An 18927-nucleotide genomic window follows, 5' to 3' on the forward strand; every position below is an offset into this window, starting at 1 on the left:
AGCCTGTGAATTAATTGATTCGTCTGCCTGGGAAGATTTGTTATGTGCTGGACACCTTGCACTCCTCTTCCCCACCTTTGGCAAGACACGTCTTCCCTTTTTCCTCACCCTCACCCCCCAAGGAAAATACATTTGTTGTAGAACCCCAAAACCTGGACCAACTCACTGACATTGGGGTGGTAGAACAAAGTATTTATTATCAAAGCACTGAGCAGGGACCAGGCAGCTATTACTTAATTACGCTGAGGAATTAGAGCCAGGGGTCTTGGGACTGGCGCTGTGGTATAGAAGGTAAAGCTGCCACCTGCGGCACTGGCATCCTATATGGACGCCAGTTGCAGCCCTGGCTGCTCCACTTCCGGTCCATCTCCTTGCTAATGCTTCTGGGAAAGCAGCAGAAGATGGCCCAAGTGCTTGAGCTGCTGCACCCATCTGGGAGAGCTGGAGGAAGCTCCTAGCTCCTGGCTGGTAGCTTTGGGATCTGCAGGAGAGAAGGCCCACACTTCCAGGAATGAAAAGTCCTTGCCAAGGTCCCTGCAGGTGCCTAAAGGTCAACCAATGAGGATCAGGCCCGCCTCAACCTTTAACCCCCACACCCTGTACCTATGTAAGGAGCCCTCCCAACCTCTGACACATGACTTCCCTGGCCCCCACCCTGTTGGGCCGGGGAACCTCGCCCAGGAGTGGAATCCCAATGAGAGCTTGTAAATTGAGTCATCTGGCTGGGAAGATTTGCTAAGCACTGGACACCTTGCACTGGCTTTAGGTTAGCCCAGTCCTGGCCATTGTGGATGGAACCAGCAGATGGAAGATATTTGTCTCTTTCTCTCTGCTTGTTTCTCCTTCTCTGTTAACTCTTTCAAATAAATAAAGCTTATTTTTAAAAAAATATGGTCAGAGATCTTATAGATGGTTTTGGGATTGAGAAGTGTCTTTCACTCCTGTGCCGATCTTTGCCCTTCTTTGATTGACCAGCAATATCAGGTTCTTTTGGGAATTTTGATGATGGCAAAATACGCTCCAGTTAGGGGGGCTTGTAGCAGACGGGCCGGTATTTTTTACTCAGGGCTTGGGGCTCCCAAAAAAACCCTGAAGACCAAGATCCAGCAAGATGTCAGCTGGAAAAGAGGTCAATGAACTCACACGTCTTGTGATGTGGGACCCTGTGGGGCAGCGAGACTCAATGTCTCATTCCCTCAATTAAGTGAATTTAAGAAGCGGTTGATTTGCAATCACATTGAGGCCAGGGAAGTGAGTTCTAATTTTTATTCCAGGCCCCGGAGAAGCAGTCTAACTACAGGCACATATGCAGCGCACAAAGTGGCAAAGCTTTACTTAAAAGGGAGAACGCAAACACGCACGCGCGTGGGCAGGGTGAGCAGAAGGGTCCTTGAGGAGAAAAGGGTGGGAGAGGGGAAGTAGAGAGGGGCGGCTTCAGACCCTGCTCCCGGCCCGCTCTGCACGGAGAGACGGCCCGGTTCCGGAGTCCTGGGCTGACTGTCCCGGGTCAGCAGAACAAGTAACCCTAAGGGCTATGGGAGAAGTCGGAGTGTGGGAGACTAAAGCCTGGTAGCAGGCAGCACCGACAGCCAGGCACGGCCGAGGGGCCCAGCGTCACACCCCTGTACGCTACAAAGGAAGACAAAAGGGTCCCCGCGATTCCTCCCTCCACTTAAAAGCAAGAAGCATGCCCCACGCTGTGAGCTCCCTGCAGAGGCAACCAACACCGTGCATTGCTTTGCATTGCCTCATTGACGGGAGCAAATGGGAGCACTTAGATTCCCGTTCGCCTGGGAAGCATAGTCCTAGGGCCTGCATTTTTGCAAACGACCGGCAGCCGCCGTAAGCCAGAGCCTGAACCCAACAAAATTGCACGGACCCCGCCCGGCCACCCTCGCTCTCCTGGGAAGGCTGGCGGCGCAAGCGCAGTGGGTGCGGCGGCGCCGGCCAATGGCGTCATCAGGAGGCGCGGCCCGGGTGCCCTTGACTGAGGCGCGGCGCTCGAGCCTGCAAGTTCAGCGCGCGGAGCGGACGGCGGCAGCATGAGCGGCTGTGGGCTAATCCTGCGCACGGCGGCGGCCGCGCGAGTCTGTCGGGCTCTGGTGGCCTTCACGGAGAGCCGGCGCCCGCTGCGCACCAGCCCGCGGAGCGCGACTTTCGCCAAGGAGCTCTTCCTGGGCAAGATCGAGAAGGTAAGGCGAGCCCCGGGCCGACCGCTGCTCGCCGGTCCCGGCAGGGCCGGAGCCCGCAAACGTGCCCGGCCAGATGTTCCCGAGGGGCGGTCCGTGCCGCAGCCCGCCGGAGCCTTCCCAGGGGCCGGGGTCCCCGGGCGGAGTGGCTTTGACAAGTCCCCGCGGATTCTTTCAGGGAGACGTGGGAGAGCCCTGGGGAGAGGTCGCCGAGCCACGCTCACCCGGGCTTTGCCGGCCCCCAGGTGTGCGGGATTTGCTTGTGCTCCCGGAATCCCGCTCTGACCAGGGCGCTCCTCTGACCTGCGGGCCCCCCGGGGTTTCCCTCCGCGGCTGAGCCCTAGCCCCTCGCCCTGCCATTCGAGTTCCTCCTGAGTCTGGCTCCCAGGTGCCCTGCCCACCACTCCCTTCCGAGGACTGCACCACGCCCACAGCAACAATGTGGCTGCTGAACCCCGGCCTCTTTTAAGACAGATTTGATCTTATCTCTGTGACTTTGAGCCTTGTCTCGGCCTGAAAATGGAGCTGGTGGGTGTGTGTACCTCACGGAAGTGTTGTAGAGCCCCAGTAGGGTAGATAGTGCATGGAAATGCTTCAGCTACAAGGGGCTCATTCATTCATTCATTCATTCTTGCGTCTGCTGGTTCACTCCCCAAAATGCCTATAATGGCCAGAGCTCATTCTCGGTCTCCCACATGGGTGGCAGGAACCCAGCTGTTGGAGTTGTCACTGCTGCTTCCCTGATGAGAATCTGACCACCTTTAGGCTCACGCACAGCTCCTCCTCTGGGTCAGGCCAACATCACCTCCCTCAGCATTTCTGGGTCTTTAGTAGGAACAGGGCAGCGACCCTTAGACTTTTAGAATAGAAAGAGAACCGCAGGTTATTGAGGTTGGTGAGCATCATTCTGCCCTTAGTTGGGGCAGAATTATAGGAGGCAGTGCCCCAGGGGCTCCTGCAGGGTTGAAAGGGAGGTTGAGTCAGTGAGATTTGAGCCTCTCTTCCCATGAGCAGCCTCAATCAAGTTGCCTGTCTTTGATCTGTCTTACGTGACTTCTGCCCTAGATTTATGGGAATAACAGGTCTCCCTGCTTTACGAGGTTTTTTTTTTTTTTTTTTTTTTTGACAGGCAGAGTGGACAGTGAGAGAGAGAGAGAGAAACAGAGAGAAAGGTCTTCCTTTGCCATTGGTTCACCCTCCAATGGCCGCCGCGGCCGGTGCGCTGTGACCGGCGCACCGCGCTGATCCGATGGCAGGAGCCAGGTGCTTCTCCTGGTCTCCCATGGGGTGCAGGGCCCAAGCACTTGGGCCATCCTCCTCTGCATTCCCGGGCCACAGCAGAGAGCTGGCCTGGAAGAGGGGCAGCGGGACAGAATCTGGCACCCCGACCGGGACTAGAACCCGGTGTGCCAGCGCCGCAAGGCGGAGGATTAGCCTAGTGAGCTGCGGTGCCAGCGCTTTACGAGTTTGAAAACTGTCCATTGCAACTGAGTTCCCTTCCCGTGAGGCACACCTGTCAGTTTTTGACCATTGTTGTCCAAGAACTCTTTCTCCCTGGCACCTGGGACATCTCCCTGTAGCAGTTACCCCTTGGTTGTGGTCCAAGGCCACCAAGTTGCCAGGCTGTCTCTATTCTGTCACGTGGCCTGCCCACTGATGTCAGTGATCATCCCCCTATCCCCTCCCATAGCCATTTTCCAGCTGACCAACAAGGCTAGGGAGGGGAGTGTGAGGGGGCAGTCACCTCTGTTGGGCAGAGACAGCTTTGTCCCCAGAGGCTTGAGAGTGGTGTCAGGTTCACCTGCTTTTCCTTCCAGACCCCCTTAGTACAGGGTTGAGACAGAGAGGCAGGGACACCTCTAAGTCTGCTGTCGCTTTTGGATAGGGCAGCCCCTATAAGCCTGCAGCCCTGGGGCCAGAGAGCCGAGGACAGATTGGGGAGCACGGTGTTGGAGTAGACAAGTCAGGTGGTCAATGAGATGTGCAGAGGCTGGGAACAAGGATGAGGACTTCTGTGACAACCTTCCTGAAGCCCCTGGTGCCATGAGGACAGGCAGGGCTCCTGGGGCCTGGCAGCTTGTAATAGGCACCCCCAGGTCCACTTCCTGGTGCCATGCTGGCTGCTGAAGGGGTAGTTGGAGTCCCAAGGCCAGAGGGGCTTTTGATACTGTGGAATGCTCTCCAGGGCCAGCAGGAGGGAATCCTGGGCTAGTCAGGGATTGGAAAGAGACTGGCAGCTAAGTCACCTTCCAGGTTACCAGGTGGGACAACAGCGGAGCCAGAACCTGAGAACACGTAGTTACTTTATGTCCTGGGGCACGTGGCCGCAGTCACCTTCTGAGATAAAGAGAATCATCTGTAGGAGAGAATCGGACGGAGAGGGATGATGCACGCTGCCCAGTCACCTGCGAGGAGTGGCTGTGCCTGGGTGAAGTTCAGGTCGATGTGGTTCCACAGCTGGGCTTTGCTCTCTGATCCCACACCCTAGTGTGCACAGCACAGGGAGTGGCTGCAGCCGACTGAGGGCCAGAGGCTCCGTGGTCAGATCTGGCAACCATGCCGTGCTCGTGTCAGCAGCGCCATTTTGAACTCAAAGTAACTGATGTAGGATTCTCTCCATTTTAGAAAAGACCTTTCTCATTCCGCCTCCAGGATTCTCACAAGGAACTTGAGTAAAACGGGAGCTTGGTGAGGTGAAGGAGGTGGCTGCGGCCACAGTCGGCAAGTGGCAAATCCCGGACCAGACTCAAGTCCCAGAGTTCCTGTTCTATGGGACAGTCCTCATCACCTGTTACTGATAAGGACAGTGGTGTGTGGGGAGGAAGATGGCCCCCGGATGGCCTGCATCTTAAGCGCTTGGTGTAGTTTTTCTAACTGCAGTGAGTTGTGTCTTGCTGGCCAGATGAGGAATCTCAGATGCCCTTTTCTTTCCCTTTCACCAATATTACTGCAGTAGAGGGTTGCTAGGTATTAAATTTTCAGAGACTGATGTGGCGCCACGGGTTAAGCTGCCATCTGTGACAGTGACATCCCATTTAGGCCCAGGCTAAATGGCTGCTCCATTTCCGATCCAGGTCCCTGTTGATGTGCCTGGGAAAGCACTGGAAGACGGTCCAAGTGCTTGGGCCCCTGCCACTCACGTAGGGGACCTGGATGGCCTGCCAGGCTCCTTGTTTCAGCCTGGTCCAGCTCCAGCTGTTGGGGCCGTTCGGAAAGTGAACCAGCAGATGGAATATCTGCTCTCTCCCTCCACCCCTTAACTCTGCCTTTGGCATAAATAAGTCTTTTAAAAACTATTTTTGTAAATGTTTATCATTTTTAGAAAGGAGTTTTCCCATTTCCGGAAGTTAGCCAAGATGAACTTAATGAAATCAATCAGTTGGTGGGACCCGTAGAAAAATTCTTCACGGAAGAGGGTACGTATGGTTTTCCTTCTCATTGCTGATCTCCATCAGCAGGGCCATGGTGCCGGTGTTTCTTTTAGAAGCAGCACACTATAGGGGAAGCACTTTCGAGAGTTGTGAATGAGGGAGAAGTCAGTTCTACTCAGAATATCTTACTTTGGGATCATCTCAGTTGCTGATCCATTACAAGAATTCCAGTTCACTGCTTCTAGATGTGTCCGTGGTAAAGGGCCACTTGTAAACATTTCCACATGTATTGCAGACCTACATAAATTATAATGAAAATATAAAATGTCAAAATAACTGTGGACCTGGGATGAAGAAAGCCACGGACACACACAGCCCATGCCAGTGGATTCTGTGCAGTGTGAGGTTGCTGTAGGCATTGCTGGAGGTCGAGCCTGGGTTTCTGTGTGACCTTGTTGGGAACCAGTCATGGTTGGAGGACCTGTAGCACCTGCAGCCCTAAGGTGAAGGAGCAGTGTTCTTGACTCTGGGGCCCCTCACTTGGAGTGGTTGGGGTCCTTCCCTGAGAGTAGGAGGCCACCCTTAATGGGAGCAGCTGCCCCTCCAGGAAGGCCCATGCAGAGTTCCCTGATGGTGGAATTTCCCCAACACTGAGGATTCCAGAGAGCTTTGGCTTACGTCAGTTTTCCCCGCCAATGTTTGACCTTTTTGGAATTAAAACTGAGAGGTTTAAAAAAATACCATGTTCATTTATGACTTCATTTAAAAATAATGATAAACCCATTATATGTTAACATAAACAAATTTTTTTAAAGATTTCTTTATTTATTTGAAAGAGCTACAGAGAGAGGGAGAGACAGAGAGAGAGAGAGGAGTCTTCCACCCACTGGTTCGCTCCCCAGATGACCAGAGCTGGGCCAGATGGAAGCCAGGAGCCCTATCCAGGTCTCTCGTGGGTGGCAGGGGCCCAAACACTGGGCCATCTTTTGATGCTTTTCCCCAGGCCCTTAGCAGGGAGCTGGATTGGAAGTGGAGCTGCCAGGACACGGACTGGCGCTTCATACCTGCCACAGTGCCTACCCCATAAACAATATTTTTAATAAAAAATTCTTTGAAAACTAGTGGAAAGAGTGACATTGTTTTACTAATCTTTTTAATGTTTGTCTTATGAGATCACAGCTAGATTCTCATATCTGTGTATTTTGCTTCTGTATGTCATGTAGCCTCTGGAAGAGTCTGGTATACATTTTTTGAGAGAGGTAAAATCAGAAATGCAAATAGTGTCTTGCTGTTACCATTAGGATACCTTTGACCCTGTGGAGACCATTAAGGCCACTCAGGAGCTACAGACACTTTGAGATCGCCTGCTGTATATGTTACTATGTTGCTAGTTTTAAAAGTTGCCTAGTTGAGTATCAGTATCTTTTGTTATTTGGAAACACTTGTTGCTGTTTTTTAGTGGCTATCTTCCTTCTTCTGTGTACCTTTTTTAAAGTTCCTTGTCTCTTTTTTCAGGTTATATTTTTAAAATTTATCAGCTATGATTGATTTTCAAAACATTGCACAACTGTCAGAAGAACCATTGACATAACCAAGATAATGCACTTGTCTATTATCTCTAAGTAGTTTCCTCCTCCTCCTTTTCATTCCATCCCTGTCCCCAGGCAACTGTTAATCTCCTTTCTGTCACATTTGTATTTTAGCTTTTATTTTTTTTTTTATTTGACAGATAGATAGTGAAAGAGAAAGACAGAGAGAAAGGTCTTCCTTCCGTTGGTTCACCCCCTAAATGGCCGCTACGGCTGGGATCCAAAACCAGGAGCTAAGTGCTTCCTCCTGGTCTCCCATGCAGGTGCAGGGCCCAAGCACTTGGGCCATCCTCCACTGCTTTCCCAGGCCACAGCAGAGAGCTGGACTGGAAGAGGAGCAACTGGGACTAGAACCCGGTGCCCATATGGGATGCCGGTGCTGCAGGCAGAGGATTAAACAAGTGAGCCATGGCACCGGCCCCATGTATTCTAGCTTTTATTTAAATAGATTCAGCCATTATGTATATTTTTCTACAGCTTCTTTAGGCACAATGTTGAGTTTCATCCATGTTATGTATATCAGCAGTTCCTTACTTTTTAATGCTTCGAGTATTTCTTTGTAAGATTTGTTTAGCCATTCACATGTTAATTGACAATGTGGTATGAATCTAGATTGTAGCTATTCCAAAAGAAGTTGTTGTGACTGGAGCTTGCCTTTCTCTTGAGTGGATACTAAGAGTGTGGTGTCTGGATCCTGTGCTAGGTGTATGTTTAAGTCTTTACAAAACTGCAAAGCTGTTTACCAAATTAGCCTCCAGTTTATGTCCCCACCACAGTGTATGCAGGTTCCAGTTGCCCCACAGCTCTACCAACACAGTATGCCCAGTCTTTTTGGCCATTTTATTGTGTATATCAGGCATCTCATTGTGGCTCTGATTTGCATTTCACTACTGGCTAATGCTGTTGGACACCTTTTCATATGCTGATTTATTACTTGTATTTCTATTTTGCTGAGGTATCTTTCTTTAATAGATTTTAGTTATTTGTTTGAGAGATGGAGTTACAGATAGGAAGAGACAGAAAGGTCTTCCATCTTCTGGTTCACTCCCCAAATGGCCCTTTCTCATCTACTATTAAGGGGTATCTCTCCAGTTATTTAGGTCTTTTCCCTTTCAGCAGTGTCTTATATGTGTAGTTAGTTTTTCATTTTATTTGAAAGACAATGGCTCACTCCCTAAATGCTTGCAACAGCCAGGGCTGGGATAGGCTCAAGCCAGGAGCCCAGGACTCCATCCAGGTCCCCCATATAGGGGGAAGGACTCAAGTACTTGGGCCGTCATCTGTTGTCTCCCAGAATGTGCGTTAGCCGGAAGCTGGAGCCAAAGCAGAGCAGTCAGGACTTGAACCAAGCTTTCGGATATGAGACGCAGGATTCCCAAGTGGTGACTTAGGTTACTCTGCCTATCCTACCCTTTCGCATTGGAAGTGATTGTTTTAGAGTTTATAGGATGTCTTATCAAACCTATCTTCTGCTAATATGCCATTTCACCTAGAGTGTCAGAACAATACTGTGTTTCCACTTTCCCTACCTGTGTGCTGTTTTATATAATTTAATTTTTCATTCATTATAAACCCTGCAATACTTTACTTTTTTTTAATCATGGTCAAACATACCATACAATTCTGCAGTGTTAAGTGCATTTACAGTATTGTACAACCATTACCACTGCACATTTCCAGAATGTTATCATGCCATTATTTTTCTTTAAACTGGTTTATCTTCTAGAGAAACTTTCAAGGTAAGAAGCAGTCATCTGGGCCAGCCAAAGCCAGGAGCCTGAAACTTTATCCAGGTTTCCATCGTGGGTGCAAGAGCACAAAGACTTGGGCCGTCTTCCGCTGCTTTCCCAGGTGACTTAGCAGAGACCTAGATCAGAAATGGAGCAGCCTGGGGCTGGCGCTGGACGAAGCTCCTGGCTCCTGGCTTTGGATAGGCACAGCTCTGGCCGTGGCATAGTAAGCTAAGCCTCCACCTGTGGTGCCAGCATCCCAAATGGGTGCCAGTTTGAGTCCTGGCTGCTCCACTTTCGATTCAGCTCCCTGCTATGGCCTGGAAAAACTGTAGAGGATGGTCCAAGTGCTTGGGCTCCTGCACCCACATGGGAGACCTGGAAGAAGCTCCTAGCTCTGGCCATTGTGGCCATTTGGGGAGTGAACTAGCAGATGGAAGACCTCTCTCTCTGCCTCTCAAATAAGTAAATAAATAAATATTTTTTAAAGATTTTAAAACTTTTGACTCTGGGATTGTATAATATACAGAAATGGTTGTTTACTTTTATTTGCATTATCCTAGCTTATATTTTGCTTAATTGTTTCTTATTTCTTCTTCTTACCAGTGGACTCTCGAAGAATTGACCAGGAGGGAAAAATCCCAGATGAGACTTTAGAGAATCTGAAGAAGCTGGGGCTTTTTGGGATACAGGTGCCGGAAGAGTATGGTAAGTCAGGGAAACCACCGCTCCGCTGGCTCTGCTCTTGGGCACACTCTGACGTCTGTCCATAAGGGTTCTGTTCAGAAGGGGGCTATGAGATGCAGCATCTCCACGGTCCAGTGGTATAATTGCGGGTGTGAATCAGTGTCCATCATTACAGGGGGCTCAGTACAGGGTGCTGGCTGGTGGGTGTGTGCCGACCAGGGACCCATAGGGATGAAGAGCTGTTGAGTCTTGCGCTTTCTTTGCCTGAAGTGAATAAGGATCCTGATGTGATGTTTGTGGTCCATGCATTCTTAGGCCAGGTGGGGATGTGGAGACCTCAGAGTTGCACTGACTGATTTCAGAAGTGGAGCCGCTAGAACTTGAACTGGCGCCCATATGGGATGCTGGCACCACAGGTGGAGGCTTAACCTTCTGTGCCACCACACTGGCCCCTGTTACACTGTTTTAAGCTGTTAAATGATAAATCATCTTTGTTATCTTGTGAAATACCTCCCACTACACTTCAAGCATATGCAAAAGGATGTCTCTACACCAGAGCTGGTATAGTGATGCTGCTGCCACTAGTGGTGGGAGTGCAGCACAGACCCGTGCGGGGCGGGTGCAGGTTGTTTTCAGTTTCTGTACACAAACAGCTGCCTCCAGGCTGGTGGGAGTCGGGGGAGAGAGCTGAGGCTTGTATGGTTGTGACTCAGCGGTATCAGAGGTATCACTTGTCATCATGTGTAGTCATTTGAATATTAGAAAAGAAAGGAAGTGTAGGGTAGAGCTGGGAATTAGTGGTTGGTTAGTTTGTCATCTGCTTAAAAAGTAAGTGCTAGTGACCAGTGTTGTGGCATAGCAGGTTAAGATTCCCTGTGGGTGCCGATTCGAGTTCCAGCTGCTCCACTTCTGATCCAGCTCCCTGCTAATGGACCTGGGAAAGCAATAGGTGATGGACCAAGTGCTTGGGCCCCTATACCTATGTTTGGAGACCTGGATGAAGCTCCAGGCTCCTGACTTGAGCTCTGGCTGTTGTGGCCATTTGGGAAGTGAACCAGTGAATGGAAGATCTCTCTCTGTCTCTCCTTCTCTCTCTGTAACTCTTTCAAATAAATCTTTAGAAAAAAAAAAAAAAAGAGCTAGTATTCAGCCTAGTGGTTGAGACTCCTGTGTCCCACATCAGAGTTCTTCGGTTTGATTTCCAGCTCTGACACTAACTTTCAGCTTCCTGCTAATGTAGACTGTGGGAGGCAGCAGTGATGGCTTGAGCAGCTGGGTTCTGGCCTCCCATGTGGGAGGCTTGGGTTGACTTTCTAGCTCCTGGCCATTGCAGGCATTTAGAAAGCATCTGGGGAGTGAACCAGCTGATGAGAGCTAGCTCTTGTTCATTTGCCCTCTCTCCCTCCCTCCACCTCTCCCTTTCTCTCTCTCTCTCTGTCTCTCTCCCTATCAAATAAAATTTTTAAAAAGAACTTGGTGAAATTAGAAATGACATTAGTATAGTATTACATATCCAGTTAGTATTTAATATATACTATCCAGTTAGTAATACTCTGTATTACATCTTCAAGGCCAGTGCTGTGGTTTGGTAGGCTAAGCTTCTACCTGTGGTGCTGGCATCCTGTATGGGCGCCAGTTCCCCATATGGGCTCCAGTTCAAGTCCTGACTGCTCCTCTTCCAATCTAGCTCTCTGCTATGGCCTGGGAAAGCAAGAGAGATGACCCAAGTCCTTGGGCCCCTGCACCCATGTGCAAGACCCAGATAAGCTCCAGGCTCTTTGCTTTGGCCCAGTCCAGCTCTGATTGTTGCAGCCATTTAGGGAGTGAACCAGCAGATTGAAGACCTTTCTCTGTGTCTCTCCTGCTCTCTGTAACTCTACCTCTCAAGTAAATAAAATTTTTTTTAAAAAAAAGAGGGATCCACAACATAGACCTCATTGCTGCAGGATGTTGACCAGCATCCTAGCCGGGAGTCCAGCAGACACTGCGGTAGAAGTCATTCACAGCATGTTATGTGGTCTTATATATTTGTTTGTTTGAAAGGCAGAATTAGAGAGAGATGGAGACAGAGATCATCCATCCCCTGGTTTACTCCCGAAATGGCTGCAACAAGTGGACTGGGCCAGGCTGAAGCCAGGAGTCAGAAACTCCATCCTGGTCTCCCACATGGGTGGCAGGCTGTCTTCCACTGCTCTCCTAGATGCATTAGCAGGAAGGTGGGTTGGAAATGGAGCAGCCGAGGCCTGAACTGACACTCATGGGATGCTGGTGTCACAGGCAGTGGCTGCCACAGTGGCAGCTCCAGCATGTTAGGTGGTTTCATTGTGTTTAGGAGTCTTTATATTCAGATATGTATCTTTTTTATTTTTTAATTTTTTTTTATTTTTGACAGGCAGAGTGGACAGTGAGAGAGACAGAGAGAAAGGTCTTCCTTTGCCATTGGTTCACTCGCCAATGGCCGCCGCAGCCGGTGCGCTGCTGTCGGCGCACCACGCTGTTCCGAAGGCAAGAGCCAGGTGCTTCTCCTGGTCTCCCATGGGGTGCAGGGCCCAAGCACTTGGGCCATCCTCCTCTGCACTCCCGGGCCATAGCAGAAAGCTGTCCTGGAAGAGGGGCAATCGGGACAGAATCCGGTGCCCCAACCGGGACTAGAACCCGGGGTGCCGGCGCCGCAAGGCGGAGGATTAGCCTGTTGAGCCACGGCGGCAGCCTCAGATATGTATCTACATCTGCCTCTGTGCCTAGAAAAATTCTGAAAGGAGGCACAGAAAGAGTTTTCCCGAGTGATAGAATGTGGGCAAGTTTTATTTTCTTTTTACCTTTTTGTATATTGTGAATTTTTTTTCTATTTAGTTGGTGGTCTTACATTACTTTATAATTAGAAAAGCGTCAGTCTGCCCATACTGAGCTGGACTATGATGTTGCTGCTCTGTGTCTTGTAGGTGGCCTGGGCCTCTCGAACACCATGTATGCACGGCTGGGGGAGATCATCAGCCAGGATGGCTCCATCACTGTGACCCTGGCGGCGCACCAGGCCATCGGCCTCAAGGTCAGGTGGCTGGGGTTTCTGTGTGAGGGCCTTGCTCCCTTCTTTGAGAAATGGTCGGGCCTGATGCCTCAGGGTCTTGGAGGAGCGTGAACCCAAGCTGCTCTTGCAGGCCTGCCTGCAGTTCTGGTTATACCATGTGGTGCCCAGTCCCTGCCCGCAGCCTCTTTTGGCTCACATGGGCAGTGGTCCTCGGTAGATGCTGTCCCTTGCCCTTGAGTCTTCCTCCTGGTCCTGTTGTCCTTTACATTCAGGGCCCAGGTCTGATGCTGCTTTCACCTGGGCTGTAGGGACCCCCTGCCGTTTGCACATGCCTTCCTCAGCCTGTTGGACACCGAGCACGTGAGGGCAGGTGCGGGGTGAGACAGCTCTTAGCAGCAGTCCCATTACTTGGGTTATTTCTGCTCGGTGCAGATGGCAAAGAGCCGAGTGAGCAGCACTCCCGAGAGCTTGAGTCCTGGTTGCAGTCATGTGGTGAACGCAAGGGACTAAGCCACTTGCACTGGCTGAGAAGTGGACAGCACAGCTCTGATCTTGATCCAGCACCTTCTGCATGCTGGCTGTGGTTCTGGAAGTCCTGTGTTTTCACATCCCTTCATCCAGCCCAGCCTGCCAATGGGCAGGAATGCCCCAATCAGTAGATGACAAGATGGAGACTCAGAAAAGGGACGTTCCTTGCCAAGGCTCCCTGGCCGGGCCGTGGAGCAACCACCTTGAAAACATCTCAGATGCTGACTCTGAAGCTCTGCTAGTCTTGCAGGCTTGTGACCCTGGTGCGTGTGCGGTAGGGGACCCCCAGCAGCCTGGCTGTCCATGTTCTGCCTGAGGCTGCCAGCTCAGAGCTCAGGGGTTCTTCTCTTACGTGGAGCAAAGATAAATATTTTCTGCACAAGGTGGATGTGTCACATGCATGTGTCATGATTTCTCTCCTGCCCATGGCTGAATTAGGCTGTGTGTGTTTCCTTTAGGGGATCATCTTGGCCGGCAGTGAGGAGCAGAAGGCCAGATACTTGCCCAAGCTGGCGTCCGGCGAGCACATTGCAGCCTTCTGCCTGACCGAACCAGCCAGGTCCGCGGCATCCTGAGCCCATCCCAAGGTTCCCTAGGACAAGGGACTGCTGTGCTCGTTGAGTGGCTGCCTTTACTTCCTCCCTACCTGAAGTCTTCCGAGAAGCAGCTCAGAAACTTCTCACCAGTTCTCTCTCTCTGGACCATATTTCTTTGTCCCTGGAAGACTGTGAAATGAGATAGTGTACCTGACAGCAGCCATGGCATCAGCTTTGTGGTTTGTAACACACCTGTGTCTTTAGGCTTCAGAGTATGTAGGGCAGGTGGCACTGCTCCTCTTTCAGGTTAGAATCTGAGGTCCATCGAGGCTGTGTGGTCAGCCCGGCGTCACACAGCAAGGACAACAGGGCTGGGGCTGGCTTCTGATGGCCAGTCCCTCACCTGGACATGCTCTCCTGCTTCCCTTCACCTGGGAACCTGAGAACACGCTTCCTCCTGGGGTGCCCTAGCTCGTCCTCAGCAGCTCCGAGGAGCCAATGTAGAGCACACATTTCCCCATCTAAACCTAAGCCTACGCTGTCTTCACTGCCACCTGCGTTTGTGAGTAAAGTTGTATTGGAACATGCCCGTACAGAGGCTGCTGCCATGTTCCAGCAGCAGAGTTAAGGAGGTGGACAGGCATCCTGTAGCTTAGAGAGCTAAAGATATTTATTGGAGGACTTTTTTTTTTTCCAAAATTTGCCAAGTCCCGTGTGAAATTTCTGAGAAACCTCACTTTTCAGGCCCCCAAACCATTCTGATTTATGTGTTGCCAGTGTCTTCCTCTGTCAACTGTGTCTTTCTCTCTGCAGTGGGAGTGATGCAGCATCCATCCGGGCCAGGGCTGTTTTAAGTGAAGATAAGAAGCACTACATCCTCAACGGCTCGAAGGTATGGTCACAGCCTTGTCAGGGCCTCCGTTCTGACCTTTGCTACCACTGTGTGACCATGGTCTGTCCGTCATCTCTTGACCCCTCGTTGCATGGATGCTGCCCTGTTTTGGAAGGTGGGGGGCCAGACACTGTGGTACACTGGGTTAAGCTGCCTTTTGGGATGCCCACATTCCACATCAGAGTGCCTGAGATTGAGCCCCTCCTCTGCTTCAAATCCAACTTTCTTCTAATAAACACCCTGGGAGGTGGTAGCAGCAGGTGGTGGCTTAAGTACTTGGCAGACCTGGACTGAGTTCCTGGCTTCTGGCTTTGGCCTGGCCTGGCTCCACCTATTGAAAGCAGATGGTAGTTGTCTGTCTGTCTCTTTCTCTCTTTTTCTCTGCCCTTCAAATAAATTAAAAAAAAAAAAAAAAAAAAAATAGGTGGATTGTGGTGCAGCGGGTTAAGCCACCATCTGCAGTGCCTGCTTCCCATATGGGTGCCAGTTCCAGACCCAGCTTCTCTACTTCCAATGCCACTCCCTGCTAATGGCCTGGGAAAGCAGTGGAAGACGTCCCAAATATCTGGACCCCGTTACCCATGTGAGAGACGTGGAAGTGGAGCCTGGCTCCTGGCTTCAGCCTAGCCCAGCCCCGGCTGTCATGGCCATTTGGGGAGTGAACCAGTGGATGGAAGATTTCACTCTCTTGCTCTCTGTCTCTTCCTCTATGTAACTGACTTTCAAATAAATAAATAAATAAATAAATACATCTTAAAAAAAAATAATAAAATAGATTGAGGCTCAAAGAGGCTGAGTGACTTGTCCAGGTCCCGTGTCTTTCTGGTGGCAGGGCCTGGAGCTCCAGAGTCTCCATGGTTCTGTAGCGCCAGCCCCCTCCTTGAGCTGTGTTTGTGGGTTTGTTTCTAATTCTTCTGGTATGCAGCATTTGAAATCTACGTGAGGGCTGGCTGCAGTGAACATCCACGTGTCTGGCTGCCAGCATCAGCAGTTATTTTGCTGGGTCCCAGAGCCAGCTGTGTCTCTCCTGTCAGCAGCACCACCTCTGGATTGCGTCTGTCACAATGTCAGCAGGTGTCTAAAAAAATTAATAAAAGCCATAGTGCAGTTATCACATTTAAAAAGCTGATAGTGGCCGGCGCCGCGGCTCACTAGGCTAATCCTCCGCCTTGCGGCGCCGGCACCCCGGGTTCTAGTCCCGGTTGGGGCGCCGGTTCTGTCCCGGCTGCCCCTCTTCCAGGCCAGCTCTCTGCTGTGGCCAGGGAGTGCAGTGGAGGATGGCTCAAGTGCTTGGGCCCTGCACCCCATGGGAGACCAGGATAGGCACCTGGCTCCTGCCATCGGATCAGCGTGGTGCGCCGGCCGCAGCACGCCAACCGCGGCGGCCACTGGAGGGTGAACCAACGGCAAAAGAAGACCTTTCTCTCTGTCTCTCTCTCTCACTGTCCACTCTGCCTGTCAAAAAAATAAAAAAATAAAAAAATAAAATAAAAAAATAAAATAAATAAATAAAAAATAAAAAGCTGATAGTAAATTTGCCATCTAGTCATTGTTCAAGTTTCCCTGATTGTCTCATTCCTTCTTTTGTTTAGCAGTTTGCTTAATCACAAAGCAAAGAAGTTCTATACATTGCAGTTTATTGAGCTGTGTCTTTCTTTTTCCTTCTGCTATTCCTTCTTTCTTTCCTACCTCTCCCTGTTTTAATTTCCTTTTCGTTAATTGGCAAGCATTATATATTTTTTGTTTTTTAAAGATTTACTTATTTATTTGAAAGGCAGAGTTACGGGGAGGGAGAGTGAGAGGCAGATCTTCTGTCCACTGGTTCACTTCCCAAATGGCCACAAGACCTGGGGCTAAGCTGGGCTGAAGCCAGGAGCCATGAACTTTTCCCATGTCTCCATGTGGGCACAGGGGCCCAAGGACATGGACCATCCTCCACTGTTTTCCCAGGCACATTAGCAGGGAGCTGGATCAGAAGTGGAGCAGCTGGGACTCAAACCAGCAGCCATGTGGGATGCTGGCATTGCAGGCTGCGGCTTTACCTGCTACGCTAAAATGTTGCCCTCCGCCCCCCCATTTTCCATAACTTCTTGGGGATCCCTTGTAAAAATGAATCAAATTTTTTGGTATCAAAATAAACTCACCTTTTAGTTCAATTTTCCAGAAGCTTTTGAAATACTTCTGTATGTTGTGAAATGATTAAATCCCTTCTTTCTGAAGAACTTGCTGTCAGAATGGACATGTAGAAGATACTCATAGCTGGCGCCGTGGCTTAACAAGCTAATCCTCCGCCTTGCGGCGCCGGCACACCGGGTTCTAGTCCCGGTTGGGGCGCCGGATTCTATCCCGGTTGCCCCTCTTCCAGGCCAGCTCTCTGCTATGGCCCGGGAGGACAGTGGAGGATGGCCCAAGTCCTTGGGCCCTGCACCTGCATGGGAGACCAGGAGAGGCACCTGGCTCCTGGCTTCGGATCAGCGAGATGCGCCGGCTGCAGCGGCCATTGGAGGGTGAACCAACGGCAAAAAGGAAGACTTTCTGTCTCTCTCTGTCTCACTATCCACTCTGCCTGTCAAAAAAATTTTTAAAAAAAATTTTAAAAATTAAAAAAAAAAAAGAAGACACTCATGCCCCACATCAGAGTGCCTGAGTTAAATTTCCAGCTCTGGCTGCCGGCTCCAGCTTCCTACCAGTGCAGAAAACTGGTGATGGCTCAAATAATTGGGTTTCTGTCACCCACATGGGAGACCTGGATTGCATTCCTGGTTCCTGACTTCTGTCTGTCCCCACTGCAGCTGTAACAGGTGTTTGAGGGTGAGCCAGCAGATGGGAGTTGTTGTTGTTGTTATTGTTTTATCTCTCTGCCTCTCAAATAAATAGAATGTTTTTAAAAAGAACCTAGTTTTTTGGAAGTACAGACTGAGCTGTCTTCTGCCATTGGCAGCTCCTCTCACCCTGTCCCTCTTCCCTCCCAGTCACCTGTGTCCCTTGGCAAGTCCCTCTGGGGCACTGGGTTGAGCCCTCATCCTCTGTTTGTGCAGGAGCCAAACACTCTGCTTGTCGGGCAGAAGTTGGATGGCAGCAGGAGCTCACCGACAGCAGTGGCACTCAGAGGTGTCACCTAGGAGTTTGGTGTTCTCCAGGGTCCTTTTACTTTGTTTCCTCAGGTCTGGATCACCAATGGAGGACTGGCCAGTATTTTTACCGTGTTTGCCAAGACTGAGATCGCTGATCCTGATGGCTCAGTAAAGGACAAAATCACAGCATTCATAGTAGAAAGAGACTTTGGTGGAATCACCAACGGGAAACCTGAAGATAAGTTAGGCATCCGGGGCTCCAACAGTAAGTATTCGGGGGGTTGGGGTGGGGGGATACTAACCCACTGTTCCGCCCAAGTGTCAAGATAAAACGAGATTTCAATAGTTTTGGTTTCAGTCATTTTAGCAAAATCAGATTACAAATGCTAAACACTTCTGTGGCAGGATCGATGAATTCCTTCACGTTGATTCATTAATTCAATAGACATTGATTGTGTACCTTTCCATGCACTGAGCTTTGGTGATTTCAAGGTGAGGGACACTAGATCTGTCGGCTTTGTGGGGAGGCCATCGTGGACAGGAAGGGCAGGATAGCGAGGTTAGGTTAGCATCCTGTTGCAGGAAATCCCAGTGTTTCTACCTGGAACCTCCCTCCCCTCGCTCTCGCTCCTCTAGCCCAGGCTGGTCTGTCGTTGCTGGGGAGCGACTCTTCACCGAGCCCTATGTCCTGCAGAAGTTGTGCTCAGCGCCCAGTGCTGCCAAAGAGTCCTCATGCCACTGTCTCCTGGGTCTCAGAATGTCCATCCTGGAGGGGACTACATGCTGCCTTGGGCAGCTTCAGGCCCAGTTCTGTGTGTGGCCACGACCTCAGGGATCCTGCATTCTGGAAGGCAGTATCTGCCGTGCCAGCTGCTCCAGCTTTGGGAGACAGAGGGCTGGGCTGTACCCCGAGTCTCACCTGTTAGGAGCTGTGTGTCCTGGAACAAGCTGGTTTGCTTCTCTGTGCTGCAGGTCAGCAGAAGGAGGAGGGTAATAGAACCTTCCTGTAGTGGTGACTTGAGGAAGTGCTGTAGTGTGTCAGGTACTCAGTATGCAGAGATATGGCTCTGTGACCTGTCCCCACATGTCTTACCCAGAACGACCAGTGCTGCCTGTTGAGTCCTCAGAATATGCTCCCAGAGGAAGGGGCATGCACACAGGCCTCCACAGGCCTTTGGATAGGAAAGAGCCTGGTGGCAGGTGGTGGGGACAGATGGGGAGGGAGGGAGCTGCAGGGGCACAGTCCACCCTAGAGTCTGACCTATGGGCCTTGTGCAGGGGCCTCACGAGTGGCACAGTGAGG

At 50.7% G+C, this 18927-nt stretch overlaps 1 protein-coding gene across 1 annotated transcript in view; it reads left to right on the plus strand.

Moving 5' to 3' along the window:
• The first annotated feature begins 2022 nt into the window (after window positions 1-2022).
• LOC133766798 (complex I assembly factor ACAD9, mitochondrial) overlaps window positions 2023-18927 on the plus strand; it is a 33095-nt gene continuing 16190 nt past the window's right edge. Inside the window, exons 1-7 of the mRNA XM_062200547.1 lie at window positions 2023-2192; window positions 5512-5605; window positions 9486-9587; window positions 12509-12615; window positions 13581-13681; window positions 14472-14550; window positions 17715-17889. Coding sequence (XP_062056531.1) covers window positions 2043-2192; window positions 5512-5605; window positions 9486-9587; window positions 12509-12615; window positions 13581-13681; window positions 14472-14550; window positions 17715-17889 — 808 coding nt within the window. The 5' untranslated portion in view covers window positions 2023-2042. The remainder of the gene's footprint in view (window positions 2193-5511; window positions 5606-9485; window positions 9588-12508; window positions 12616-13580; window positions 13682-14471; window positions 14551-17714; window positions 17890-18927) is intronic.

The sequence above is a fragment of the Lepus europaeus genome, chromosome 9 (assembly GCF_033115175.1).
Source record: "Lepus europaeus isolate LE1 chromosome 9, mLepTim1.pri, whole genome shotgun sequence".
Taxonomy (NCBI): Eukaryota; Metazoa; Chordata; class Mammalia; order Lagomorpha; family Leporidae; genus Lepus; species Lepus europaeus.